This window comes from Paroedura picta, chromosome 5 (assembly GCF_049243985.1).
Source record: "Paroedura picta isolate Pp20150507F chromosome 5, Ppicta_v3.0, whole genome shotgun sequence".
NCBI classification, from domain to species: domain Eukaryota; kingdom Metazoa; phylum Chordata; class Lepidosauria; order Squamata; family Gekkonidae; genus Paroedura; species Paroedura picta.
This window is the reverse complement of record NC_135373.1, coordinates 52,804,424-52,826,122: the sequence shown is the minus strand read 5'-3', so window position 1 is coordinate 52,826,122 and position 21,699 is coordinate 52,804,424. Positions and strand designations below refer to the sequence as shown.

The following is a 21,699-nucleotide window of genomic DNA, read 5'->3' as shown; positions in this document are numbered from 1 at the left end:
ACAGGATTAGCAGTTCCAGATACTCGGAATAATCATGAGCCAATAATAATGATACAAAAAGTGAGTACACGAACTTTAGACTCCGTCATGCAGTCTCTATCTTGGACTCGTTCATGCAGGAGTCTTTTTTTTCCTTATATACATGACCCAAGAAACTTTGGAATGCATTCTGTAGTGATGTTTTCATATTTTGATGCAGCCTGGATTTTTTTTAAGGAGGAAAGAAACCCAACCCTCTTAGCCAAGAAAAACTGCATTGCACTTGGCTTGTGGGCTTTATGCTGTGGTTCCCTTTAGATCACTTACTGCAATATTAAGACTTCATTGCGCAATTGCATTTAGACTTTGGCAGTCAGTGCTTACTTGAGGAAATGTGTTAATATAGTGCAGCCTCCAGCACCTGGTATTCCCAGGCAGTCTCCCATCCATGTACTAACCAGGCCATACCCTGCTTAGCTTCTGAGATGAAGCAAGATGAAGCATGTTGGGGGGAGGGGGGGATGACCCAAGGCATACCGATGTTCATCAGGCTCTGGGATCCTTTATCTTCTCCCTCCTGTCCCCACTTAAGTGTCTGAATGGAGTGCCTGGTCTTGCCTAGCTTGACATCTTGCATGTGACAAGTACCAGTTCCTGTCCAGATATGTGCTTACATTAGTCATCTGTATAAATGCCAGCTTCCAACATGCCATTACACTTCAGTGTGACCAGGAAACAGCAACAGAAAGAGATTTTGCAGATGAAAGGATGGGGAATTGGAGGTGGACGGAGGTTTGATTTTTCAGTGGCTGGAACCAGCAGGATCAGAGCCTTCTAACAGTCCCCCACCCCAATTCCAGATTCTTATAAAAATGACTGGTTATCACACAAAACCAGGGAAAGTAATGTCCAGACTTTGGTGAAATTAGTGCCGAGCGAGCAAATCCTGCCTAGTGTTTCTGATGCTGGGTGACATAGCCCTCTGTGAATGTAGGGTGCAAAGTGTAGCTTTCTTTTAAGGGCTCTTTGTAATATATATTAGCTACTTTTCAGGCACAAAAGCAAAGATTGATAGTAAATCAGGATAAGGTGATAGCATTGTGCTGGCAGAGATCAGAAGGAACAGACAGTGCCAGAGTCATTGGAGATAAAAATGTGTTTAATTTGCCTTATGAGCATTATTTTTTTTCTAAGTCTGCCCTCCTGCACATATTTGCCCGACAGTTCCTGTGGAACACAGTGGGGCTTACTTCCTAATAGCCATGCATAAGATTGTGCTGTAAAACTGGTTTAGGTGCTATTCTTTGGAGGCCTAATTGCAAATGATTACCTGTGAAGTAAATGGCAGGGGCCTTCAAGTAAACATGGACAGAGTTAGCATTAAGATTTCTGATTCATGAACCAAATAAGATCCAGTGTTTCTGTAGGACTTTTCTAAGTGTTCAAAGACTTACTGATACTTAATAACAAACCTCTAAGGCAGACCAGCATACTTGCCTTTTCTATCAAGAGACTGAGGAATTATTTTTTGTCTAAGGAACACCCAGTGAATTTATGGATGATCTTCCAGGCTTACAGGTTACGTGAGCTTTCATACTGGAGCCAAGACTGTTTTCCATACAGTGTCATTCTTTCTCACCCAGCTGTCTTTTTTGGTAGTTCAGTGTATGTGTTATTCCTCCTACTAATTTTTGGGTCATCAAATTGTGTACCCAAGATCAATTGTGAGAGCATAAATACTTTTATTCCTCCCCCCGTCTCCCGGATATATTTTTACATTATACCAGTTGTTCTTGCATAAGACATTAGGCACAACGTTTGATTTTTCAGAACCTATCTTATCCATGCAGAGTGGAGTGTATATATAGTGGTTGGTGAGCTTCCAAATAACTTGTTCAGAAATTCTAATTTGTGTGGCCCGTTTCCTGTCTCTTTGGTCAGCAGAAAGCCTTTTATTGGCAAAAAATGGAAGCTCCTTTTCATCTGCAGTAGAGGTTTTCAAAAGGAGGTTTTCCACAGGATAAGCAAGAGGTTGCCATTGATCACCTTGGTTGGGCTACAGCCCCAAGAGTCAGCCATTTAATGTATAGTGCCAGACTATAATACTTAATCCGTTGAATTAATGAGAAGCACCTCATTCGAGGCAAATTCAGTCACTGGTAACTTCTGTTGACTTAAAAGACAGAGTAGGGAAGGCTTGCATTTGATTTTAGTGGCACTTTCATAAAGAAGAGATGGGATCATAGAAGAAGAAGAAGAAGAGTTGGTTCTTATATGCCGCTTTTCCCTACCCGAAGGAGGCTCAAAGCGGCTTACAGTCGCCTTCCCATTACTCTCCCCACAACAGACACCCTGTGAGGTGGGTGAGGCTGAGACAGCCCTGATATTGGTCAGAACAGTTTTATCAGTGCCGTGGCGAGCCCAAGGTCACCCAGCTGGCTGCATATGGGGGAGTGCTGAATCGAACCCGGCATGCCAGATTAGAAGTCCGCACTCCTAACCACTACACCAAACTGGCTACACCAAACATAGCAACATGGGGGTACCTTTGAAGACACCTCTGGTTTCTAGTACCGAGCAATCTGACCAGACAGGTTTGTCAAAATGTCCCTGATTTTAAAAGGCAATCATTCCTCATTCCTCATTTCAAAATATTGCTTTAATGGAAAGTTCTTATGTAAAACGTCAGAAGTCACGAATATCTCTCATTTCTTAATTCTTATTGTGGTAGTTGCAGGCCTGAAGTCCGTAGGAGGATTAGGAACCAAATACCATTTCCCTCTAAATCAGGGGTTCCCAAGCAGGGATCCGCAGGCCACCAGGGGTCCAAAGGGTCTCTGTGGATTTTCTCCTCCTGCCTTAATATACCTGGCTACAAGCTAGGGAAATGACCTCTTCTTCCATTGCTCATGCCCCCCCCCTTGCATAATATGATGATGATGATATCCGTTCAGTAGTTTCTGTCAATGACTGCTTCTTTTAGTTGGTTCATGGTCATCCCTATATTGGCTTTGATTGTGTCAAGCCAGCAGATCCTTTGGCGACCACGTTTTCTTTTGCTGCTGACCATGCCAAGCATTAATGATAATATAATAATTTAATATGTGAGTTCATAATATAAGCATAGATTATAAGTGAATTCATAAGTGAGAGCCAGTGTGGTATAGTTGTTAAGAGCAGCGGCTTCTAATCTGGTGAGCCAGGTTTGATTCCCCGCTCCTTCTCCATGTGCAGCCAGCTAGGTGACCTTGGGCTCATCATAGCCCTGATAGTACTGTTCTGACCAAGCAGTAATATCAGGGCTCTCTCAGTCTCACCTACCTCACAGGGTGTTTATTGTGGGGAGAGGAATGGAAGGTGATAGCAAGCCACTTTGAGACTCCTTCAGACAGTGAAAAGTGGGGTGTTAAAAACAACTCTTCTTCTCTCGTGGTTTCTGCAACTTGGAAGGGGCAGAGCCTGCATGCCTACTCACACCTTAAACTGCCTCCTATCTCTCCCTCCCTCAGTCCTTCTTGAGCCTGCCTGTTAACGCAGGTGATGACATCACTTTCGATGACATGCCACATCAGGGAGTTGTGGCTAGCTGACATCACTTCCGGGGCTCCTCAAAACCTGAACAATTATTTCAGGGGCTTCTTCATGGTCAAAAGATTGAAAAAAAGCTGCTCTAAATGCTTACTGTAATTGCTCTTTTCTTCCCAGTATCTACATACAAGCAAAGTTCATGTTACTTACTGATTATGTAGTTGTGATGAAAATGGAAGGCTCAGCATTCATGGTCTATCCTCAGTTATACTAGAAATTGCTATTAATTTCCATGCATAAGGCCTGATCTGTTCCCATTAGAATTCATTGGCAACCTTCCCAGATAAAAGGCCAAGGAGCTAAAAGGTTATGCGTTCTGCTTCCTTCTAATTGTATTGTGAGTGAAAGGTTCTGTTGGTTTATAAGGATGGTAAATTTCTAATTTCTGTTTTCTAACCCAAAAAATTACTTGCACTCTGTAAGTCAAGAACCCAGAGGGTTGGCATCTGGTGTGTTAATTTGCTGTGAAAATGAACAGCACAACTGAGGCCAGACGTATCTGCTTGCTAAAATATATGGGAAATATTTTGGTTAAATGTCTTCAGCATGAGCAGAGGGCTTTAGTTGTTTTGGGGAAGTGCTGACTTTGAACACATTGTCTGCTCTGATGTACAGGAAATAAGATGGCAGATGCGTTGGTAGAGTGAGCTAAAACTCTTACAACATATTCAGGGCCTCCCCCCCTCGTTTGCTTGATTTCTAAATCATTATTATTTTAATTCCAGATTACCATCATGAGGCATACAAGATATCAGACTACAGTAATGATGTTAATGGAGAGACCAACGAGGTGCAACCATTTCATTTAGGTATGTTCTTGAATTCATCAGTGTATGAATGCCACATTGTAGGCTTTTATAGTAGAAGAGGGAGGGAGGGGAAATTGCTCGATGCATGCAGGGAGTCCTTGCCAGAGATCTTTCTGTTTTGCAGATTGCCTGTGTACCTTTTATTAACATTTGCAAAAATGTTGTAATTTGAGACATAAATGTTTATTAGTGTCTACACATAGTGCTAATTATCACTCACCCAGAGAGCCAGATGCTGACACTGCATTTCTCCAACTCTGTGCTCTGCCCATTCACATTGCATATTTGCTGGCATGCTTCACTGGCAATAGTTTGTATAATTGGGATATTACATCTTTGACATCTGGATAACAGAAATTCAATTTCCAGGAAGCTGCTATTTGTTTGGTTTTGCTTTGGCCATGGGTGGGGATTAATGTGTTGTCTTAATGTAATGTCCCTTCACCTCTGGAAGCAGGCCACATATCTTAACAAGCAAAAAACCTAAACTATATCAGCTGTCCACAAGGTATAAGATAATATTAGTATGTAACTAATTAAAGCCCGAGTAGATTGCTTCTTATTTTTGTAATTACCGCTACTGTGATTCTGTCCCTCCATATTCTGGTGCTCATACCTGCTCCAATCCGGAAGAGTGCTGAGCCAAGCCATGCTCCATTTCTAAAATGCACACACTGCAAAATGCCAAGGATTATAACAGGCTTATTATGAATTTCTTAGGGTCTCCTGTGGAGGAGGGCAAGACACTGCAGAGTTCAGTAGGAGTTAAAAGATGCTTTGCCTCTGTAGCCCAGTTCTCAGTGACATAAATCTAGGTGTGTTGTTATTTATTTAAAACATTTCTGTGCCACCTTTCTATCCAAATTGGGTTGCCGAGGCAGTGAATTCTTTAATATTATTCCAGTGCTATCTCTAGGATTCGCAAGCTGATATGGCATCACTGGATTTTCAAACAGGATTAATTGCTATTCTTAATTTATGCACACATACCCCATTATACGTACATACGTCCTGGCCTAGCCACTATATTGCTAGTGTAACCTAGGAATCCTGGGAGTAAGCACCATTGAATAGACCCGAGTAGACCTGTTGAGGATGGCACTGTTCATCTCCTGCTGAGACTGGGAAAAAAATGTCTGAATTAAGGACAGTAGAAGTAAAAGTGACATAATTGGTGGTGGTCCACAAAACTACAGAAGGACATCATGCATGCAGCTGGCCTGTTACTTGTTGTATAGATTTATATCCCACTTTTCAACTCAATGCATAATACTGCATTTTCAAAATGCAGTAGTCACTTTTTTCATTTCCATGGTTCCCTTCCATAATAGTCCCTTGGTACTCAACATCAGGTTGTACTTGTTGGGGCCACCAGAATGGCTATTTTTGGGTTGTGTGCATGTTAGATTTTCCCCATGAGTTTTTCATGCCTTTGATATTGGAATGTGCAGCGTTTGACCACATGGTTTATTGGCAAATCTAGAAATGCTTCTTGCTGGGTATCATTGAACAAGAAAGTTATATGCTATCACAGAGGCTTACTAAAATACAAACAATACCTGAAAGCGGTAACTGAAATATACTGTGGAGTTCTGAAGAGTTGTCATGCTTGCATTGTTTTTCTCTGTCTTTTGTGAAACAAATAGCATCTGCAACATTTGGAAACATATTGGTCTGCTGTAAACAATTTGACAATAGTTTTTAAACTTGAAATTCAGATTCTGCTTTTGAAAGGTTAATGCAGAAAACTAATTATACCATCCTGGTAACCAAATGTGTGATGAGACATTTATCTGTGCAATTAACAGTAAAGAAGTTTATAGTTTCATAAACCTGAATGGTATGCTGTGTGCAGTCTTCAGCATGCATTTATTTGGAAGAGGTGGTGAAAACTGAAATGTTTATGGCTGGTATAAAGCAGGCCTGGCACATACTCTAACTCAGGTGTCTGGATGTTCTACAACATTTTTGTTTTGTTGATTTAGACTTTGGTAGACCAATAACATTGTTTTGTCACAATAAAATGCATAAAGTAGGCTTGCAGTGCAAAAGGAGTTCAGGAAAGTAAGAACAAAGCCTATGGATCCCAAATATACTTTTGGCCATGGCCAATTAGGAAAATTAGCAACAGTCTATTACTAAATTCTAATGATATGAATAATTTTTTATTAGTAGTAATTAGTGTAGTAGGCTGAGACTGGGCTAGTGTGCGGCCTTCTTAAACTCGGGGTGCAGATTGAGTTTCATAGTAAGAATGTTTGCATTTGTCCCAGTATAGAGGAAGTAAATCACTCCTTTAATATTTGTTAAAAAAAAAACACCACTCTGAAGTAAGCCAGGTATTGTCCATAAGAATACACAGATGTAGCATTATCCAAAGTAAATGAAGTTAGTGCATCCAGATAGTTTTAGTGGAACTGAAGCATTACTGTTGACTTCCAGATAAGAAAGCAAATATTTCAATATCATATATTATTGTGGTGGTTTTTTGGTTGTTGTTGTTTTTGTTTTTTGAGGTGGTTGTGCAATATGTGGCTAAAGAGGTTGTGGGGGCAAGGGGCTGAGTGTTGAACTGTCTTCTGTATATCACAAAGCAAGTTCTATATTGTTTGTGATATATTGTTTGTGAATGTTGTGGCTGCAACATTCCTTTAGAATGACTTGTTAGGAAGACTTCTTCAGCCAGTACAATGGAATTGAATGGGAGTATCAGAAGAGCACATCACCTTATGCACCGGTCTGCAAATACTCACAGCTATTTTGGAACCTCATTGCTAGGTGATGAACAGTTGATGTTCATAATAAATGTGTGTAGAAATTATTGGATTAAATGTTAAAAAAAATAATTTTCCATGGAAGCATAGAAGTTCCCCATTAAGGGGACAATGCTATTCAAACAAATTACAAAGATGTTGTTGTTGTTGTTATGTGCGAAGTCGTGTCTGACCCATCGTGACCCCATGGACAATGATCCTCCAGGCCTTCCTGTCCTCTACCATTCCCTGGAGTCCATTTAAGTTTGCACCTACTGCTTCAGTGACTCCATCCAGCCACCTCATTCTCTGTCGTCCCCTTCTTCTTTTGCCCTCGATCGCTCCCAGCATTAGGCTCTTCTCCAGGGAGTCCTTCCTTCTCATGAGGTGGCCAAAGTATTTGAGTTTCATCTTCAGGATCTGGCCTTCTAAGGAGCAGTCAGGGCTGATCTCCTCTAGGACTGACCGGTTTGTTCGCCTTGCAGTCCAAGGGACTCGCAAGAGTCTTCTCCAGCACCAGATGACTGAATAGTAAAAAGAAAAAGAACTTTTACTTACAAAAACAGAAGCACATCTTACTCAACATATTCATGTAGGTACATTTAACTTACTGTGAACAGTGGGTAGCCGTGCTGGTCTGAAGCAGCAGAACAAATTTAGAGTCCAGTGGAACTTTTAAGACACACACATTTTTATGCAAGATATAAGCTTTCGTGTGCACCCACACTTCCTCAGATACAACGTCATGGCTATGACTTGCCACAGATTTAACTTAAGCTCACGGTCCCTGCCACAAATAGTTCTATTTAATATCTATAAAGCTGCTAGACTCCGGTCAGATTGCCTCAGGGAGACTTCCAGGGTACCAATTTATGCTGGGTGTGTTGCAGACAGACCAGGAACTTTTAGGCACAGATTTTATAGCCGTCTCAGCAAACAAAAAAAATCATTAAAGCATTTGCCTTCTTAACAACAGACATGCAGTTCATTCCATCGAGATGCAGTTCGGTGTGCAGTTCTGGAGGTCACACTTCAGAAAGGACATGGACAAAATTTAGAGGGTGCAGAGGAGAGGAACAATGCTAATTTGGGGCCTGGGACCAAGCCCTATGAGGAAAAGCTGAGTGACTTGGGAATGTTCAGCCTGGAGAAAATGATGTTGAGAGGAGACATGGTTGCTCTCTAAGTATTTGAAAAGTTGTCACTTAGAGGAGGGCAGGGAGTTGTTCCTGTTGGCAGCAGAGGATGACATTGCATCTGAGGAAGTATGCATGCACATGAAAGCTCATACCTTGAATAAAAATTTGTTAGTCTTAAAGGTGCCACTGGACTCTAAATTTATTGTGAACAGATTAACTTCAAAAACATTAACTTACTGATTGAGAAATCTTAATGCAACTCTGGCTTTTAAAAATTGAATTGGCTTTTGCTTATCCACTCCAAAGTCCTTTAGTAACAGGCTTCAGTAGGTGCTAAGAATTCAGATTCTGTGAAAGACAAATTTAGTGTAGTTTGCATTCTTCTGGCCCAGGAGATTGGTCCACCTCCATACAGGAACAAGTACCCACTTGTAAACTATCTTCTGATCAATCTGAATCTATGTAACCAACTAACTAACTTTGGATTACTGGTGGGTGACAATTTTAGTTTCAGATCAAAAGTTCTTTTTAGATATCTTGACATCCTTTTTACTGCAACCCACTCTTTCTTGCTAGGTGCACTTATCTTTCAACTAAGAACCCTGGTTGTAATGTCAGGTCTACTAGTGGTGCTTAGGTGTAGAAGCTTTCCTATGATGTTTCTGCACTGATTGTATTTAGGTAAAGGCTCACTTATTTTGGTATTTTTAAGAAAGCCAATTTCCATAGGTGTTGCCATTGTGTTGGAATTTTCTAGAATTAATGTCTGTAAGAGTTTAATTATTTTCTGTGTGTGGTTTCGGGACCATAAACCATCTTCCTCCCTTTGAGTTTGTATGCCCAGATAGTCAGGAAAATCTCCTCGTTCCTTAATTTCTACTTCTCTGTTTAGGCACTCTACCACGCTGTTACAGTCCATTTGCCTGTTTTAACGTAGAATCGAGTAATCAATGTACCCAAGAATAAAGGTAGTGTCCATCTTGTTTAGTATATAGACATGAATTTTCTTCTCCTTGCTTGAAGCCTTGCACTATGAGCATTTTGTGTAATTTTTCATTCTAGGCACATGCTGCCTTTTTTTTTTTTTTTTTTTTTTAGATTTTTATTCCCTGCCACTCCTGGAACTGGCTCATGGCGGGTTACAACAGTCCATAATAAAAACCCCAATAAAACCCCATTAAAAATTAAACAGGATACTTCGTTCAGGATACTGTCTGCAGCTTGCAGAATAAATGTGGCTGTTTGGAGTCTATAAAACCTGATCTGTGTACAGATCTTCCTGGATTTGCCCATGGAAAAATGTTGTCTTTACATCTAAATGCTTGACCTGCATCTGTTTGGATGCTGCTGTACTCAAAATTAATGTGATTATCCTGACTATATTCTTATGAGAAACCTTTAGCAACTAATCTTGCTTTGCAACGTTTCATGTTTCAGTCTGAATTTTGTTTGACCTTAAACACCCACTTGCATCGTATAAGATTCTTTCCTGGTGGTAGCTTTGTCAAGGTCCCCGTTTTATTTTTGTGTAGAGCATCAGTCTCCTCTTGTGCTGCCTTCTTCCACCTACTGGCTTTGGCTCCTGGCATCTGTTCTACTTCCTTCCAAGTAGAAGGTTCAGATGGTAACACCGACCATTAAAGGTAGGACAAGCACGAGGCTGATATACCTTTGTTCAATCACCCTGAGCATCAGAGGTGTGGTCCTGGATTTCTATCTGCTGTCACAAGCTGCCCAGTTCACCTGTCTCCTCATTCTCACTTGCTGCCTCTTCTTGTGTTGTACTGCTCTCAATCTCTGGCAAGATTGCTTCAGAATCTGCCTTCTTAGATTGTGTGTCTTATTCTGATATATTTCATCATTGTGCACTGATTCAAGGTCCAAGGGCTGATATTAGCTATCTGCTTTTTCTGAATCACATGATACTGTCTCTTCTCTGCAGGCTCTGCTGCAGTCTATCACATGCCTACCATAGACTTCACCTGTTTCTGGATATAGCACTTGATAGCAGAAATAACTTCAGGAGTTGTGTTATTTCCTTGTTATAAGGAGAGAGGGAGCATTCTCATTAAATTCAATTTAATTCTGGTGTGGAAATACATTAAACTCTTTCCAAGCTGAGTTGTGAGTTTAAAAAATGAAACATTTGGAGGCTGGTTTGTTTGTCTTGGGGACCATCCTCTCCCTGCCCCTAGGATGTAGGACTTTTCACATACATATACTATTGCTTTAGCTTTATGGATATCCAATGTGTACTATAGAAAAATTACCAGTCTGAAGTTTTGGATTTCATATGAAAATGGTTTGCAGCAGTAAGCCTACTTGAAAAAGAATGAAATGCTTAGCAATCAAACTGTAGCACTGAAAAGGTTGAGAGTATCTTTTTCCTAATGATTCATAAATGCTCACCTGGAGAAGCGAGCATCAATCTGTGTTGATTTCCCCCCCAGTTTTTAGAAGTGTGTTTAGAGATTTCTTGCAGAGATTTCTCAAGTATACCAGCCAGGGGTCTAGTATCCTTGGCGAAAGAGAGGGCAACATTCTAGCATCTGCTTTTTTCAAAAACCAAAACAGCTTGGCCGAACCAGTCTAGACTGGAGTAACTGTGTACTGTGTGCTTAGTTATCTGTTCAACATCCTACTTCCCTTGTTTACTGGGAGATTTCCACTAGGATTTCAGGTCCTATAACCAGAGTTAAATAAAGCAATAGGCCTGCTTCCTGAGAGATCACTACTATATGGGATGCTTAAGTATATTCAAGTTGTAGTCTACTAACTGTAAAACAATTCAATGGAAGCCTCAAAATCACTGAATGATGTTGTTAATAGCAGCTCGGGGGCGGGGGTGGGGTGCATGAATACCGCAGGAGGCCTTAATAGATGGTGAAAAGGGTGGCAGTATGAGACACCAAATAAAAGTTTCTTGTAAACACATTAAAATATGATTTGCCTCTCTATGTTTATCAGTATCATGTATTGGGTGCATTCCTGTCCTCTTTTACCACTGCTTGATACTGAATATCAGCAAACAATATTTAGCCCATATGAATACCCTTTCAGCATACGTGTACATATATTATTTTCCCCTCCTTGAAACATTACTGTGAAGTCAGCCCACATAAGCCCCATTTTGCAGATGTGAGGCTGAGGAAATAGTAGTTTACCTAAATATTTTTAGTGATTTTGTGTCCAAGGTGGGAGCTTGACTGAGGGCTGTATGCTTTGTAGCTTATTCTCTTCGGTTACAATCCTAGACACTCTTAGTAGAAATTAAGTCTTGTGGTTTCCAGTAGGCCTTATTTCTTAGATTGTGAGGTATATGAGGAAGTCATAGCCTGCTCCATTAAAGAGTTTTACCAGCATTACTCACTGAGCTTAGAGTAGTACCTGTAGAATATTATGAAAATCAGAAATGTTTTCTGCTTTCAGAATTGTTCTGTACTTCACAGTGGAAGATGCTTTCTTCTTGGTTTCTGCTGTCCCAGCTTTTTTTAGAGCTGCTACAGAGGTGGTGTCAGAGCTCCTTGCCTCCTTTCTAGTGTGGATATGCTACACATGGAGTACAGTAATTTGTAGAATCCTGTAGTGATGGGACAGTAGACTGTGGCAGTTTAATCTAGAAGATAACCACTCCATTGAATAGGCATTATGAAGCAGGCAAGTCAGAGTTAGTACAGGGAAGCAGTAGGGGTTCCTAACCTTTCTGAGCCTGTGGGCATCTTTGGAATTCTGAGACAGTGTGGAAGGTATAGCCACAAAAAGGCCACATACAGTGGCTGCTTTTGCAGGTTATCTTCAGTGACAAAGTGAATACTCTGTGCTGTGGTGGTACCTGCTGCTGAAGCAACATTTTAAAAAAATCTGCACAGTCAATCAGAAGCCTTGCTGGGCAAAAGCTCCATCTGCCCCACCCGCTTTCTAAAAGCACCCAATGGGCAACATGTTGGAGGCCCTTGGGATGGAGATTTTATAAATGTGTTAGTTCCCAGGTTTTTCAAAGGTGAGTTGTCATTCCTTGTTGGCCAGTACAGTGTAGTGGTTAAGATGCTGAACTAGGATGTGGTTGAAACCCCCTGTCCTCTGGGTGTCTGTGATCATGACATGGAGCAGAGGAGAATGATGTATATCATCCTTGTCTCCTTAAAGGAAGGATAGCATTAAAAGGTACTTAATAATACATTAATTAATAAGTAGATAATCTGATGGAGAGAAGGCTATAGAGTGGACAGCAATAAAAAGAATGCATATGAACCAGTGTATGATTATTTTGGTGTAAGTAGCCATGGGTACCTTGCTGCCATTTTCTGAGCAGTGAGACCATGTTGTAATTTAGTACTGTATTTGTCCTGTAATATCAAATATCCTGTGTACTACCCAAGAAGGACAGTCCCTAGGCAGTCAGGATGTATGACCTCTGTAGTAAAATTAATGAATCAATACACTATGGTTCAAAAAGGTAGTGTTGAAATTTGGTGTGTTCTATATATAATACATAAACTGCCCAGAACTGTATGGGAGGGCAGTATAAAAAACTAAATAAATCTAAAATAAATAAATAAATAAATAAAATACTATATGCACCTGTATACATGAATGTATATGCCTTGTTAACTGTTATTAGTATGAACAATTAAGAGATAGCATTGTAAACATTGGAATATCCTGTCTAATTTTAATTTTTTGCATATTATACATTACCATAATGTAAACTGATGTATTGTAGCATGGCCAACAGGGGAACTAGAGGAGGCCAACCATGTGTGCTTGTGTATGTCACTGAGGATCCTCCCTGCTTTTTTCTTCCCACTTGGTGCTTTGAACCTGCTGCCACCCGGACTGATACTCTCTCTCTCATATTTCAGTGTTTTGGCATATGAATAGGGCTCTGTATGCATATGTAAAGTGTGGATGTTCCTAGTTCCCATTCTTCTTTATTCTGTTTGTTCTCCAAACCAGTCTAGCCAGGAGATTGTAGCATATGTGTGAGCAAATGACTAGATGCATGGGTAATCTGAGAGCCAGTGTGGTATAGTGGTTAGTGTTGTACTAGGACAGCCTTTTTCAACATTTTGACTGTGGAGAAACCCCTGAAATATTTTTCAGGCTTCAAGGTTATGTCAACTGGCCATGTCTCTCCTCACCAGAAGTGACAACCATAAAAAAAACTGGGATAGCACTTTAACCCCAAATACTTGAATTACTGCAGGGACATACTGACCTCCTCTCCCCAGCAGAAAAAACTTTAAAAATAATACCTAGATAGCAAAACTTGCTCTGTTAGCTGATTATTCAGTTTCTAGGATAGTTGGTTGGGCAAAAAATATATAATCTCAAAAAAACTATAACTTTAGATATTACAGAATTTATCACCAGGCCCTCTCTAGTGCAATAGTTTCAAAATGCCTTTAGCATTCTATGCAGACCCACCAGTGATCTCAATAGAAGGACAGCATCTTCTTCATAGACAAAACAGGGGCATGGAAATTTACCCTACAAGATCCATAATATGGAGATATAAATAAGAGGGGAGCCCATAGCCATTCCTGCTTCACTATCCTGGACAAAGGGATGTCCTTTTGTCAGTTGGCTCTCAAGGATCTGTGGAAACAGCTGGTGATAGTCCCCAAAGTTTCCCTGGTTTACATTCTTTTCCTGCTCCCTGATCCTGGTATTACTTTGGCTATGGCAAAGTTTCAGGCAGAAGTGGCTTCCATGCAGAGATATTTGTGAGATTGGTTCTACAGTGGAAGCTTGCTGGGGTGAACTTGGGTCAGTCACACATCCTCAACCTAACTGACCTCACAAGGGTGTTGTGAGGATAAAATGGAAGAATGGGTAATGATGTAACCCACTTTGGATACTCATTGGGAAGAAAGGAAGGTTATAAATGAAGTAAATAATCATAATATAAGAGATAAATTGCTGAGAAAATGGATTTTGAAATACCCTTTCCTGATCATGTAAGACTAAAATTGTTTTTGAGCAGTTTATGTTGAAATTGCGTTGCTGATGTTGCAATAATTCTCGAATATTTAGGTCTATGGCTTATGGACTATTAAACCTTAAGAAATGAAATACTAATAATATAAAGCCTCTGCAGCTTTCAGAGACCAAGCTTAGCAGGTCTGCTCAGAGTCTTGCTCATGTCAGGGACCTGCTCCTCTGAAAGTATCTTCAGAGTGGCACTGGAGAAACATCACTCAAGAACGAAAGTTTTTCTTCTGAATCTTTGCAGAAAACTGATGTTTGGAGAAAGGAAGCATAAGGAAGATGTTTCCTGAGACATTATTGTACAATCCTAAATTAGGTTGCTAAAAAAGGAGATAAAAATAAACTTAAATATTTATATTATTACTATGTAAGAGAGAGTTAGTTTTGGATTGTCTCATGTTCCTAGTGATAGCAATTTGAAACTGTAATTTGCTTTAAAGCTGTTTGCATTTCATTGCTCCACATTTCTTTGGCCACAGTCCAGAGAATAGTGCAGCTAGCTCCATCAAATGGCTCACAGCATTGCATAGCAGAATGCTTTAGAAAGTGTTCTAAGAACAGTTTATAATAAGGCATCACGTAAAATATCAGTAGAGTACAAAACTGTGGGATAAATGTAATAGCATGGCATGATATTGGGGGCCAGGAACTAGCCTAAATGTCATCTACTGGTCATCTTTGTGACATTTTGTTTTATTTAATTCCTTTATCCCTGCCTTTCTCCAAAACAGCTTAATTTTCCTTGCCTCCTGTTTTATCCTGACAACAATCGGGGAAAGGTTGGGGCTGAGTGTGTGTGGCTGACCAGCGTCTCTCTGTGAGCTTCCGCGGCAGAGTGGAGAATTGACCCTTGGTGTCCCGGATCCTAGTCTCACACTCACCTCTACGCCAAGCTGGCTCATTTCTTCTATGCCCCTATGCTAGGGGCTTAACACCAACCAAAGAATGTGGACATTCACTTTCCATCCTGAGGAGAACAGTGCTAAGATCAGTAACTACCACTAGTGTGTTCTCTCTCACTCTGTACACACATAGGCAAGGTAAATGGTGGAGCAGACGAAAAGAAAGAGGCGACTGTTAGTGTTTATTTCAATCAGCAAGTGTTATCTAAACGTATACAATTATTTCACATCATTTGCTGAAATAATAAAAATATTGGCTTGGATCTATCTAGCTGAGAACCTCTGCTGATGGAAGGATTTCTGCCAGCTGAGTGCAGCTTCTCCACCTGCCCTCTTCTTGTTTGCGACTAGAATACCCTGTCCAGTGCTGCTCCAAGAAAGAGCATGAGGGGAGATTTGGAGGTCTGCCACAGGAGTTGAGAATTGGTGAAAATTGCCCCTCCCCCTCCATCAGCAGATTGACAGGAGTCAACGCATTAAGTTACTTATTTAAAAGACTTACTAAGGGTGTTTATAAAGGTTTATAACCATCAGTATGCATGCATATAGAGGGGGTTTAGATAATTAGTTGGAAACCTAAGCCAGCGATCTAAAATGAGTTCCTTTCCCAAGGACAACATTGTTTCGGAGCTGAGTCTCTCAAGTCTCATGGAACCTGCTGGCAAGGCAATTTTGACAGCTTCCCTTTAGCTCATGATCATCCTCCCCTAACACCATGTGGATTTCCAGGGAAAATCTCCTACTGAGCTGAGTTTTGTGTGTACTGTCCCAAACGAGAGGCTAAGGAGGGGTTTGAATAGCAGTACTAGAGTTGAGATCGATCTGGATTTTGTTAATGTGACTCCCCATCCCTGATCAAAGAAATGTTGATCACCGTACAGTTCTCCACAAGTTGGTCTCTCAGATTCCATGGACTGGCCAGCCTTAAGAGAAAGGGACGTAAATGGCAATGAAAGGCCTGTGGAGTTTGTTTGTGTTATATATGTGTGTGCATGTGTGCACACATTTAAAATATACTAGATGCTTTTTCTTCAAGAAAGTGAATTCAGCGTAGAAAATCCATCTTGTGTAAATGGCTTATTCAGCCTCTATTTTTCCACACTCTTAAAATACTTGATAGCCTTGTTGAAGACTTTTCTTATTGCTAATGAAATGTATTTGCATGCCTCAGTAGGCAGAATAGCAACTGTGCTCCAAATTTTCATATGGGTGCAAGAACCACGGTCATAAATAAAATTAATACTTAGATGATGCAGAGTACATAATTGTTTTTAAATGGGCCCGTTTTTATTAGAAACAGTTGCAGTTTTCTTGCCCACGTGATTTTCATTTCATAATGTGAATTTCTGTGCATCAGAGACTCTAGCTATATATTATTGTGCAGATAATAAAATGTAACTGTTCTTTTTCTTTCTGTCGTTCCATTACTGTTCAGCTTTCTCCATCATTATAACAGTTTTGAGAACTCTGCACCTGCAACCTGATAATGCAAAGTTTTTCAGCTCAACCCAATAAATCCATTAGGAATTATGAGTTAGGTGTTTATTTTCATATAAACCTATTAAAACCTAGGCACAGAATATGTTTAAAATCAACCTGTAATCAATGACAAGAACTTCTGCTTGATTTCAAAGTGTTAGGTGGGAGGAACAAGTTGATCTGGTTGTCAGTATTGTTTCTTGAATGACCCAGTGCTGCAGTCATTTCTCATGAGGCATTCAAAGGGCCAATGCAAATGTAATGTTAAGTGGAGTTAAGGGATTGAGAGGGAGCCACGGGATTTCCTTCTCTCTTTTCCTTAACTATGTCCCTGAACTCAAGTTAAATGTCATGTGTTGTTAACCATAATCAGTGTATTATTTACATCATTTCTATGCCACCTTTCTCACCAATGGGGATGCAAAGTGACTTTCATCATCCTTCTCTCTTCCATTTTATCCTTACAGCAGCACCGTGAGGAAGATTAGACTGAGAGTGTAGCCATATTCACAAATTACAGTGAACGCACATATGGTCTTTGTAAAGTGTACACTTGATTTTTCTTTAAACGTGCATTAAATAATTCTTAAAAGAAGCGTTGGTTTTTATACCCTGGTTTTCACTACCCAAAGGAGTCTCAAAGCAACTTACAGTTACCTTCCCTTCCTCTTTCCACAATAGGCACCTTGTGAGGAAGGTGAAGCTGAGAGAGCTCTGACAAAACTGCCATGTGAGAACAGCTTTAAGAGGACTGTGACTAGCCTAAGGTCACCCAGCTGGTTGCATGTGGGGAATCAAAACTGGCTTTCCAGATTAGAGGCTGCTGCTTTTAACCACTAGCCGTGCTGGCTCTGAATGTGTAGTTGAACCCTAACACCAAAGTATTGTCCTCTGGTTTCATAAGTAGAGTGAATACGTGTTGACTTTTTCTTACAAATAGAAGTATGCTCATACATACATGATGTACATGCTAACAGTGCTGATGTAACTGGTGCAAGGTCACCCACAGCCAGCTACCGTGACAGAGTGAAAATTTGAACCTGCGTCTCCCAGATCCCAGTCTGCCACTTCTGCCACTATACTACACTGGATACAAAGAATGTTTTTCATTCCAGAGAAGAAATGTATAATCCCATGTCCCAGTTCCTTATAGTCCATCCGTTAGTATTGCTTCCACTGGCCCTTGATGACACTGGGGGCAATGCAAGTTCTTTAGCGAGTTAATTTAATCTCCACAGCGCAGCAGAACCAGTTTCTTTTGATAAAAGTAAACACTATTTAGGAGCCATGATGTTATAAAAAAACTAGCATTATTAACCTGTTAAAAAAGAACAGGGTTTAGATGCATTTAGGAGATTCGGGAGGAGGGGGATTTTTTGCAAGGCAAGCAGCAGAACCTGTACGAAGTGCCCAGCAGAACCAGTGCCACTGTGGCGATGTCAAAACCCAGCAGGACTAAGTTCTGAGAATCTCTGAAGTAGAAACTGGAAGGGGGAACATTTCTGCAAGCGCAGCAGAACCAGTACAATGTACTAGTGTTCAACAGCAGAACCCAGTGTCAACCTTCTAATGCCCAGCAGCAAAATCCAGTGCCATTAGGAAAAAAAACAGTTCAACAGGTCTGATGTCAAGCCCAGAATCACAGTCCGTGGAGGGGACAGGAGTTGCAAGTACAGCAGATGCAGTGCAATAATACTTAGCAGGGGAAGGGACTTAAGGTAAAAGAGAGAGCACACACATGCACTCACCAGACCAAAAAGAGAAGAGCAGGGAAAGCAAGAGGAAAATAAAGCAATGAAGCCTCAAGCCCCCCGAAAATTCCCCTTCAAAAAAGAAAAAAAAGCAAAAGATCGTGAAGGAGAGAGGTAAAAAGAGAGAATTCAAGTAAAATAAGATTTTTTAAAAACAACAGAACACACACACAAGCTCCCCCCCACACACACACAAAGAACCAGAAATGAATAAGTTAAACAAGTGTTAAACCATCCCTGAAGAACCAAAACAGAAGGAATTAACCCTTGGCCTTCCCCCACGCACACACAACCTACCACCAGTCCCAAACAACAACAAAACTCCACAAAAATAACTGCAAGCCACAAAACTAGAAGAAAATAAAATCTAAGAATAAAACCAAAGGGAACAAAAAAAAATACAAATTGCAGTTTGGCCTCATTCCCCCCTCCCCACAACCACCAGGCCCAAACAAGAAGTAAAAAACTGCAAGCCACAAGACCAGAAGGAAATAAAACCGAATATCAAATTATGCCCTTTGCCCATGCACAGAAAAATTTCAAGAAAGAACAAATCTCTATGATTGGCTAAAGAACAGTGTTCCCTCAAACCTGAAATCCTATTCGGAAAATTGCCACTGCTTCTTTCCCCTTTCCCTCTGTTCCCTGTAAAATGGGTGGGGAAAGTAAAGTAGTTACTTAGTTGAACTTCACATTTGAAGCCAACAATATTGTAGGTATGGCAATGGTGGGCTCTAAGGCCCTACAGATGCCCCTAAAGTGCTTTTCCCACTGGGCCCCGAGATGCCTCTTTCCCCTCCCTTCTGTTGTCCTGGAAATCAGAGCAGAAGGAGGGAAAGAGCCCTAGAGAAGAACTGAAGGTTAACTTGGTAGCTCTTTAAACTTCTTCATCACCCACTATTTAGTATAGCTGAATCTCCCCCCCCCCCCCAAAAAAAAAAGGCTGGGGAAATTTGGGATCAGCGGTACTGGTAGTGATTAGATTCTCTGATCTATATTAGGCTTAAAAGTAGTTGGACTTCGCTTTTCACATTTTTTTGGCCCAGATACAGCCAAATGTACACCCTACCCAGCACACATACTGCCAAAGCAGCACAATGCATACCAAGGGGTTATTTGTGTTGAAACATGCATACACTGGTGCACTATGATACAGGTGATCATGAGTTTATTACTACAGCAGTTGAGATATATATTGGTTCTAAATTCCTGTGTATTTATGTATGTGCATTGGAATAATTGTGCCTGATACACAAGTTTCATGTGTTTCATAAACTAGAAAATCTCAGACTAATCTGAAATACAGCACTGCATATCATTACCCTTTTTGCATATACAGAGTGATAAATATGTGCGTTTTTTTTCAGTAGGAGATGAAAGCCGGGAAATTAAAAAACAAATTACAGGGATGAGAAGATTACTGAACGACAGCACTGGAAGAATCTATCAGCGGGTCGGCAAAGAGGGAGAGAAACTGAAGGAAGAACCCCAGGATTTAGACTTGGCCTGGACTCCACGCCTGCAGCCCTCTGCAGACACCCAAGCAAACCTTCATCCGCCTCCAAGTGGTGCATGGAATGAAGTCCCTGCTCAGACAAGTCACTTTTCAGGACAGTATGGAACTCGTTCCAAAACATTCCAAAACCAAGCAAGAACTGTGGGTTCCAATGGTATGACTTAAGTTATATATTCACTACATTGTTTCAATTATGCTAAAATGTCCAGGTCAAATTATGTGAATATAGGCATATTAAAAGTTTATCCGGACTCCAGGGAATGGTAGAGGACAGGAAGGCCTGGAGGATCATTGTCCATGGGGTCGCGATGGGTCGGACACGACTTCGCACATAACAACAACAACAAAAAGTTTATCTTTTATGTCTCAGTTATCACAATTAGTTATAGGAATTGTGAACTTGCATTTCCAGATGTTGCAAAATAACTTGTCTACTGATATAACCTGCTAAAAGCCTGAGAACATAAAGCAATTTTTGCCTGGTATGTTGGAGAAAGATTTCCATCATCAGGGCACCTTGACTAAGAAAGCCCTGATCCCTGGAAGCTACCCATTTATAAGGCTGTGCTTATAAAAGTATGTGGCTGTGAAACGTACCAATCAAACCAGCTGTTTTGCTCAGCTTACTTCAGTGTTCTTTTAATGATCCAAAACACCCCTTGGCATTACAAATCAAGTGGTGTCCTCATCAGAGGTAAATAAATTGGCAAGCCTATAGTGATATCACTTGATGGTATGGAATACCTACTCCCTTGCTCTTACTTCATAATGGATGGATGGATGGATGGATTTATTTATTTATCGCACGGTGTATGTAGCATAGCCAGGAGGTTGGAGGCTTGTCTGGCAGCCAGGCAATGAATATTTGGAGGTGGTTTGCCATTTCCTGCCACCATATCATGACCCCTAGTGTTCCTTGGAGGATCCGCCACCCAAAACCATCTTAACCTAGTTCTAGTACTTCTAGGACTGCAGTGAACCTGTTATCTAGACTGAATCAAAACTACTTGTGCTGGTCGTCATCTTTTGCTCGGGAAGCTAAACACTGACTTGGCCTTGTTTTTAATTATGCTGCTTGTTGGTCCAGAGAATAGAACTGTGACACCCACAGAGTTAACTTATTGTCTGAACTTCATTAATGGAAAAAATAAAAATAAATATATGAGATTCATATCCTGTAATATTTCTGGTGTTCAGCAAACCACTTTTAATTCAAAATTGGCTTTCCTACACAACGGGGAGATCAATTTTTTAGAAAGTATTTTTAAATTAAAAATTGATTTTTTAATTAATAGTATATTGTATTTCCATTAAATTTTTAAAATGTTGCTTTTGTTCCTTAAACTGATTGCCATAATGATTTGATGGTTGAGTAAAAATGTTTTCATACAATGATTCTTGCTTCTCTGTTAGTGATCTGAAGAATGATAAGAACTTTAAAAAATCTTAGTAAATATTTATAAAGTTGGCAGAGCCTTCTTTTGATTTGAAATATTGTCCCCCCCTTTACAGTATATAGTTAGACATTGGTAAGTTATATCTATATTAATTAAAATTATAGCATAAATTAAATGGGAAAACAGACCCTCTGGTTTTTCATTGGAGGCTTCAGTCCCTGAATCCTCCCATTAGTAATCCATTATATTAGTAGCACAAAAGTTGAGCAGGTACTTACTAACAATAATTGTTTTTCAAAATATTATGATATTCTTTGGAATATTTTTTTAAAAGGTGAGAAGGCAAATTCATACAATATTTTTATTGGCTAAGATTAGTTCTTTGTGAGATACAA

At 40.3% G+C, this 21,699-nt stretch overlaps 1 protein-coding gene across 3 annotated transcripts in view; it reads left to right on the top strand.

The window, feature by feature from the left end:
- BEND7 (BEN domain containing 7) overlaps positions 1-21,699 on the top strand; it is a 59,793-nt gene that overhangs the window by 4,210 nt on the left and 33,884 nt on the right. The window contains exons 2-4 of one of the 3 annotated variants that reach the window (XM_077337970.1): positions 4,293-4,376; positions 9,801-9,911; positions 19,759-20,061. In XM_077337970.1, the coding sequence (XP_077194085.1) occupies positions 9,890-9,911; positions 19,759-20,061 (325 nt within the window). In that variant the 5' untranslated portion in view covers positions 4,293-4,376; positions 9,801-9,889. The remainder of the gene's footprint in view (positions 1-4,292; positions 4,377-9,800; positions 9,912-19,758; positions 20,062-21,699) is intronic. The other 2 variants (XM_077337969.1, XM_077337968.1) reach the window with 2 other exon arrangements.